The 8,460-nt window shown below is 30.7% G+C and overlaps 1 protein-coding gene across 3 annotated transcripts; it reads right to left on the reverse strand.

Annotated features, from left to right (window-relative positions):
- Positions 1 to 2,183: 2,183 nt before the first annotated feature.
- On the reverse strand, positions 2,184 to 5,830 carry LOC114313729 (Tetratricopeptide repeat (TPR)-like superfamily protein). 3 transcript variants are annotated; one of them, XM_028260140.2, is made up of 3 exons: positions 3,730 to 5,830; positions 2,742 to 2,865; positions 2,184 to 2,556 (listed from the first exon to the last, which is right to left on the reverse strand). In XM_028260140.2, exon 1 carries the CDS (start codon positions 5,670 to 5,672, stop codon positions 4,242 to 4,244), a length of 1,431 nt encoding a protein of 476 aa, XP_028115941.2. In that variant the 5' UTR covers positions 5,673 to 5,830; the 3' UTR covers positions 2,184 to 2,556; positions 2,742 to 2,865; positions 3,730 to 4,241. The 3 variants fall into 3 exon arrangements, with proteins under 3 accessions (XP_028115941.2, XP_082758412.1, XP_028115940.2); XM_082902286.1 differs by having other exon boundaries at positions 2,184 to 2,562; positions 3,730 to 5,824; XM_028260139.2 differs by having other exon boundaries at positions 2,742 to 5,824.
- Positions 5,831 to 8,460: the final 2,630 nt, after the last annotated feature.

Consider the following 8,460-nt stretch of genomic DNA (forward strand, 5'->3'; position numbering starts at 1 on the left):
AATTTTCCCCACAAGTTAAATTTTGTCAAATTATTTATAGTAAATAAAATTATTCATAAAAATATTTGAATTTAACTCAATTGCATTTTTCTAATTAAAAAAATTATACCTTTTTACTATATGTTTTTTTACTAGATTGACTCTGAAATGGTAACAAAAAATAAAGAGTTAATTACCTAAAAGTCCTATTTACAAATGTTATAGTAACTGAGGTCATATCTAAGATTTTTTGAACCAATAAGTCCTATTTAGTAACCTCAAGAAGATTATCAGTTTTTTTTTTCTTCTAATTTTTAAAACTAAGAACATTATCAATTTTGCATAGTAATATTCTAGATAATTGTTTCACTAACTGGTAAAAAAAACAGAGTATGAGATTAAATGTTTTTGCCCTTCTACTTATTAATTTGATTCAATTATCCAATAAAATCGAGAATATTATCAGTTTTTTCCAGTTTTAAAACTGAGAACATTATCTAGTGTGTTTGGTTTGAATTTTTTGAATTAAGTTTTTTGAAAACTGAGTTTTTTGATTTTCGTGTTCTTTTGTTTTTAGTGACTATTTTTAAAATTTTAAACATTTTTTTTTTTACTTTTTTAGATGCACCTTATTTAGATGTATCTAAAAAGCAAAAAATTTGTGAAAAAATATTTTATAAAATTAATAAATACATAAAAAATACAAAAAAAAAATTTACTGAATTCTTGTATTTTTTTATATTTTTGGTATTTAGTGAATTTTTAAAAGATTTTTTTTACAATTTTTTTACTTTTTAGGTGTATTTATGTTAGGTGTGTCTAAAAAGTAAAAAAATTGCTTAAAATATTAAAAAAATTCAGTAAAAACAAAAAAAACACGGAAAATAAAAAAGTAGAATTTTTTAAAAAGTGTTTTTTGAAAAATGGAACCAAGCAATTTTTCATTTTTAAAGTTATTTATTTATTTTTGTAGTTTTGCACATCAATGTTCCATCATCATATTCCTTTATGGTCATAAAATTTTCAGTTTTGCACATAATTTTTTTTTTATTTTTTCAATTTGAAAGTTGATATTTTAAAGTTTTGAAAATCAAAATAAATGTCAAATTATCATGTTCCATTATACATAATCATAAATGATGAACTATCATTGTTTGAAGGGTAATTCCGATTATTAAAATTTTAATGGAACTTGAAGGTCTAAAAAATCTTAATTAAGACTTAATAGAATATAAGTTCATAAATTAGGACTTGTGTGTAAATGTCTCAAAAATAAATATCTTAAATGAAAAAAAGAAGAAGATATTAGCCTTAAATTATTATTTTATAAACTTTTTTATTCAACTAGTTAGAGTTAAATAAAAAAATTTTAAAACAAAATGTCATAAGATTCCTTAGTGAACATTAAAATATATAACTAATAATTCATATTATTAAGTCGTGTCATATTTGAATTCATGTCGAAAAATGGTCCACCTTAACATTCTCATTTCTTATCCCCAATTAATTTTAGCTTTTATAGCATTGGTAAGCTAAAAAATACAGATTCAATTAAACTAATTGAAGTTCATCTATTTTATATTTTTTTTATTATCTAAATTTTATTAAATTGTAAAGTAATAGAACTAAATTTTTATCTTTTTTGTCTTATCAAACATTTATTTGTTTCAAATAATCATATATGAGCGGCCCAGTTTAAAAAATTCACCTTGCCCCTAATAACACAGGCCGGCCCTATTTATGTACTTACGACATATACATGATTATCATGATAGAAAAAAAATGCATACAAAGTTATGTAACTAAGCTGTGGACCTATTACATTTAAAATAAAAATTTAATAAGAATTTTGCTAATATAAAAATATTAGTATTAGTTGATGAGGCATGGTATAGATAACTGTGTTAACCAATGCTTACCTTTCCTTTCTCTATATTTCCCAATTCAACCAAACGAGGGAAGATATCATTTTCTTTTTCCTCTTTCCCTTCTCTTCTTTTCACTTTCTTTCCTACCAAACAAGTTCATTTTAAAAAACTCACATATTATCATTGTGATGATCATAGGAGGTTACCAGAAACAAGACATGGTCATAAGAAATGCAATTGAAAGGAACGGAAAGGCATAAAGATAGCTAGTCAACTACTATTTCAGATAAGCAAAACTTAACAAAGCATATGCAATTGTATTCACAATACCAGTAATAAGAAAATGAAAAACCTGAAATTTATTCATCACCTAGAAAAAGATTATTGAATGTTGTTCACAACTGGACTAATATCAGATCGTCAAGAAAAATAAAAGAAAAGCAAAATTACACGTAAAATGTTTGAGGAATTGGATGGTGGCGCCTGTTGTTGATGTCAACTGACACCACAATTTCTTGGCAATCAAAGGAAGTCATTTGGAACTTTAATTTGACAATGTCCAAGTCTTGGTGAGAGGTCTTCAATCGCCAATAATGGATGCACGGCTCTATCTTCTCCAACTCTGCATCCCTTTATCAAACCAGCATTCCACTCTTCCCCCCATTGAAATTGCTTTCATAAACTCTGATGATGCCAGATTACCAAAATCCTATTGCTTCCAACAGAATAACAAGTGAATACCCGTGCATAAAACAATATATCATGCTTTTCTTTAAAGAAAGGAAAAGAAAAGAAAAAAGGGTAACACAAAGTCAATAGCAATATCACTAGCAAACACAGAAGCAAATTCCAACTCCATTCAAACACCATGATTACAAAGAGAGAGAGCCTCACCATTTTCAATTAGAGTCCATCTGATAGAGGTTCTAACCATCACATGCTGCAATGCAGCACTTCAAACAAGGTGGTTGCTGATGCTTATCAGAGTATAGAAGTTTGTCACATTGTCATGATTCACCTATATAAAATGTAATATATGCGAAGTATTGAAAGAGAAATTGATTAAACTCAAAACAAAATTTGATGTCTGGATTGGAGAACATGTTGGCGAAATTGACTCCTTCATAACCCAACATTACATGGAATATGCTTAAATAGGTGATCATCTCCAAAAAAAATGGTGCTCCACACCAGTCAAACCTTCAAGAAGATATCAGGTAATTACCAATGGCTGGTTTCACTTTATGACAATTTTGCCTACAGTAATTTTTTAAAAATTTTCTTATTGTGGTAATTTTTACAATCTTTGTGGACTCAGAAACAAATAAACTAATTCGAAAAAATCACAAAGGCTTGAGACTTGGCAAATTTATATGTATGGAAACTTCAGCAGTTTATATATGGAGTTAAATAAACCTCAAATATTTGAAAACTCTGGTAATATACAACAAAACGGGGAAATACATTGAGTTATGCCCATAGCATAAGAAGAAACAAGGTGAGCAAAATCTTGCCTTTGCTTTTAGGCCTTTGAGCTTTCTGCCCTACAAACATTATCAGTCCACTTTCAACTCCATTACCCACCCCACCCCCCCATAACCCAAAAAAAAAAAAAAAAAAAAACAACAACAAAAAAGAAAAAAGAAAAGGTGGGATCCATAGATTTTTTTCCTCGCCCTCTCCCTCTTGTTCTTTTTCATTTTCATTTTATTTTTGAAAGCACTCGGATGGGAAATTACTGTTCCTCATTAAAGGCTTCTCTGAAAGCTGAACAATGATCTTATTGAATAAAGAGTAGAAACAGCCATTGAAGTAAGGAACTTCTTTGGCAGTTATGTACAAAACCAACAAGAGCTCAAAGAAGTGATATTAAGTCAATTACCATCCATGATGCATAATAGGCTGCAGAAATGCTTTCGAATTTAGTTTGATGCCCACACTGACATTATAAAGTCTTCAAAGGAAAGGATTTTTCAGATGGGCTGTGACAAGCTGGTTTATCACAGAAAAACACAATTTCCAATAACGTGATCTTTGTTGTGTCTACCACTTACCAACCACAACGCAGTAACCATAAGTAACCCACAACACACCCTCATCACTAAACTTAATTAGAAACAATCAGTTAACTTGGCCTTTTGGATTGATTAAGCCCAAAGGAAGTTCAACCATGCTATGAAACAACAGAAACCAAGGCACTTTGTGGAGAAAAGCAAGTGCAATTTGACAGCAGTCAGCCTCAAGCCTGTTTCCTCTGTGTTAGAAATGTTTCAACTGCCAATGCGGCTCAAGCTTGTTTTCTCACTATTAAATCATTTGATCTAATCTCATTCACATGTTTAAAAAGCAGAACTTCTGAAATAGATTGAATTCAATCTTTGCACAAAATCACTTCTATATACTAGTGAGATGGGGAAAAAGTTCCTTTTCGCCAGAAATCTTCAGATGTTCAACTATATTGTCCACATAAGGAGCTTTCAGTTGGATTTTTTTCTCAACCATTAATCTAGCAAGTTCTGCAGCTTCCACCAAATGACTTTCTTTACAAAGACCAGCCAAAAGAATAGAATAAATATCCAAATCGATGGAAGACAAGCAATCCATCTTCTCAATTTCATTGTACAAGTGAAACCCATCCAACACCCGTCCCTCCAAACAAAGACCCTTTATCATAATGCTAGAAGCCAAACCATCAGGCTTCAATGCACTAGCTAGCATCCTCCTGAAAAGCTTCTCTGCCTCTTCAAGTTTTTTAATTCTTAGCAAAGACACCACAAGAGAACTATAGCACTCACCCTCTGGAACACTACCTCCTGCAACAACTTTGTCAATCAGCTTATAAGCCTCCTCTACATGTCCTTCAGTGCAAAGCCCCTTCATCAAAGTACTGATTGTCACCCTATTTGGAGAACAACCGTTAGCCTCTATTCTATCCAAAATTTGCAATGCTTCCATTGTCCGACTTTTCTCACAAAATGCTTGAATAACAGAAGTATATGATATAACGTTTGGACTACAATCCCCACCCTCTTTCTCCATCTCTAGCAACAACTCCAATGCCTTTTCCAAACTCCCAAACCTACAAACCCCATCAAGAAGGGCAGAATATGCCACTGCATTGGGCAAACAGCCGTGACCCCTCATAACTTTAAAAAGTGCACAAGCATCCTCCAGCCTACTGGCATTACAAAACCCTTTAATCATTGCAATATAAGTAATCATATCAGGATACAAATTAATCAAACCCATCTCACTCATGAACTCTGCAGCGACATCCATATCTCCCTTATCACAAAACAGCCCGATAACGACATTATAAGCCGTTGTATCCGCGCGACAATTAAATTCCTTCATCTTCCTCAAAACCCACAAACCCTCATCAGCAAGATTAGCCTTTCTACACAAATTCAAAACAATCTTGAATGTCTTAACACTAACCAAACACCCCTCAACCCGATAAGTCTCAAGAACATCAGTAACCATTCGAGGGTTTCGATTAATATCAAACAATTGACAAGCTTTGCTATACATATATGAACTATGTCTATAGCTAGGTTGAAGACCAGCCCAAATAAAGAACCTAAGACCCAAAAGAGGTTGATTAAGGGCACACTTAGATATAACCTCATTGACACATGTAGTGTCCAGTTTGGCCTTAACTTTGTTTAGGGTTTTTTCTACGTTTGAACCATTTTTCTGCAAATGGGTCCAGTAATTGTCTGATGAGGAAGAGGTTGTGAATGCAAGGGTTGTTGTGAGTGAAAAATTGGGGGGTTTGGGGCGAATTGAAGATGTGAGAAAACGAGAAATTGATGGTATTGCCATGGATTACAAAGATGTGAGAAAACGAGAGATTGAAAGGTAAGAAAGATGGGATTGAGAGAAGTACCTTCGATTTTGTAAAGAGATTTGAACAGTTCGGAGTGAAAGGCCTCAGCTTGGACAAGGTCGACTCAGTTCACATGTGATGTGGTATTCTGAACAAATTTCGGGTTACGCTTGGGTCTATACTATATACGGGTCGGGCAGGGCCGATAACATTTGGGGAACCAAAAAAAAAAAAAAAACGGTGGATTACAATAATCGCCGCAATAGTTTGGGACTCGTGTCACTTTAGTCTCTGATTCTTCAATTGTGACATATTTGATATTGAATTTTTAATTTTGTTTCAAATAAAGATAATTGAACATACCATTACTTAATTTCAAGGGCAAAATCGTCAATTTGATAAAATATAAACTAATTTGATAAAAATAAATGTCAAAAAATATTTTAAAATTTTTAAAAATTATTTCTATCCACCAAAGATAAAATTACGTAAAATTGATAAAAATTAATAAAAATTACATGATTAATTTTTAAAAATTAATTTTACATAATCATCATCCAAATGTATAATAAAAATTAATTTGGTAAAAAAAATAAAATAAATGTCTAAAAAATTTATCAATTTTATATAATTTTGTCTTTAGTAGGTAGAATTAATTTTAAAAAATTCAAAAATAATTTTTTGACATTTATTTTTTGTCAAATTAATTTATATTTTATCAAGTTGACGAATTTGCCCTTGAAAAATCTAATAGTATCTTCAATTGTCCTTATTTATAATAAGATTCAAAATTCATGGTCAAATGTGTCACAATTGAAAAGTCATGGATCAAAGTGACACAAATTCCAAATTATAGGGACCACTGGTGTAATTCACCCAAAAAAACAAACAACTAAGGATGACCATTGATTCAATTATAATAATATTGAGATTATAGATTCAAGTCTCGAGGTAATTACTTTGTACATTATACTAAAGGTTATGTGTATATTCAATTTTTTTTCTCCTAATATGTATTAGTTGAGCGTTGTTTTAACAAAAAAACAAACAACTCTTTTGGTTATAAAGAGCTATGTATGATTTTTTTTTAATTTTGTAAATTTGTTTCAGAATATTTGGTGTGATAAAAATAATTTAAATAATATATGAAATTGATTAATGGAAAGGTTAGAAAATTGATATTTTAATTTTTAATTTATAACAAATTAAACGAAAAAACAAAAAGAAACTTTTATCAATGTTAGGTCATCTACATTTTATAAATTTAGTACCAAAGAGACTGCATGACGATACAATGTATAATTTTAAATGTCCATTGGTATTAAAAAAAATAATAATAATAAATAAATAAAACCAGTGACACGTAAATAAAGAGGGAATGTTTAAACACAAGGGTATACCAATGAGATTAGAAGTAAACAACCCTCGTAACAAAGAATTTTATTTTACTTTATTTTATTGTTTATGCGCAATTTTAGTAGTATGGAATAGGAATGGCAACAGGTCACGACGGGGCCAGGGATTACACTTTTCGTTCCTGATCCTTGAAGATACAAAGTTTTCCTTCCCCATCTCCAATCCTCGGCAGGGAACCCATCACCCCTCCGCTCTCGTCCCCTAACAGGGATCGAGTTTTCCCGACCCCAAAAAATCCTCGACTTTTTTTTTTTAAACTGCTTTGAAGCTCTATGGAGGATTAAAAAAAAAAAAAAAGGTCAATATGGCGAAAGAGAGAGATCAACAACAACAGACCATCATCATCATAGATCATCATCAACAACAGATCAACAAAAAATAACAACATGTTAACAAAAAGTAACAACAAATCAAAAAAAAAAAAAAAACAGATCAAAGAAAAAAACAACAACAGATCATCATCATCATAGATCTCACAAATCTGAGCTGAAATCTAATATATATATATATATATATAACACATAGAAAAAAAAAAGAGGAATAGAGAGAGATGGAAAGAGTCGAGAAGGAGTCGGTAGAGAAACGGAGCTGTGAAGATGACGTGAGTCGTGAGGTCCATGGTGGCTCTCTTCTCTCTCTCTCTCTCTCTCTCTCTCCTAGGGATGGCAATGGGGGGCAATGGGGTGGATATTCATTCCCCATCCCCATTCCCCTATAATAAATTTTTCCCATTCCCCATGGGTACCACCCTCCCCATTTTTTAATGGATATGGATTTTCCCCAGCCCACTTTAATCTCCATTTTATTTTTTATATTTAATGTTAACAATCACTTTTTTTTTTTTTTTTTTAAGGTTCACAACAAAAACTAAATATACCTTCAATCTTTTTTCTTTCTTTTTTAATATATTTAATGTTAACAACCTTCTTCTTCTTCTTCTTCTTCTTCTTTTTTTTTAATTTTTTTATAAAGGTTTTAGCTAAATATACTTTCAATTTTTTTTCTTTCTTTTTTAATATATTTAATGTTAACAACTTATTTTTTTATTTATTTTTTATTTTTTTAAGGTTCACAACAAAAGCTAAATATACATTCAATCTTATTTTATTTTATTTGGTTCAACAACAAAATCAAATACACATTAATTAATTAATTAAAAAGTTTGTTTTATAATAATCAAATATATAATTTTGAGACAATCAAATAAGTTTTAGTAATTGAAAAAAAAATGTGGAAGAACGTGGAAGATTAAAAAAAAATTACAACCATCTCTCTCTCTCTCGCTCTCACTCTCTCCCCTACATGTTATAAGAACCTGATTACAATGTTATAAGAGCCTGTTTGAAGAAATAAAATGTGAAAGAACCT

The sequence above is a fragment of the Camellia sinensis genome, chromosome 13 (genome assembly GCF_055761805.1).
Source record: "Camellia sinensis isolate YWXY chromosome 13, ASM5576180v1, whole genome shotgun sequence".
Classification (NCBI taxonomy): Eukaryota; Viridiplantae; Streptophyta; class Magnoliopsida; order Ericales; family Theaceae; genus Camellia; species Camellia sinensis.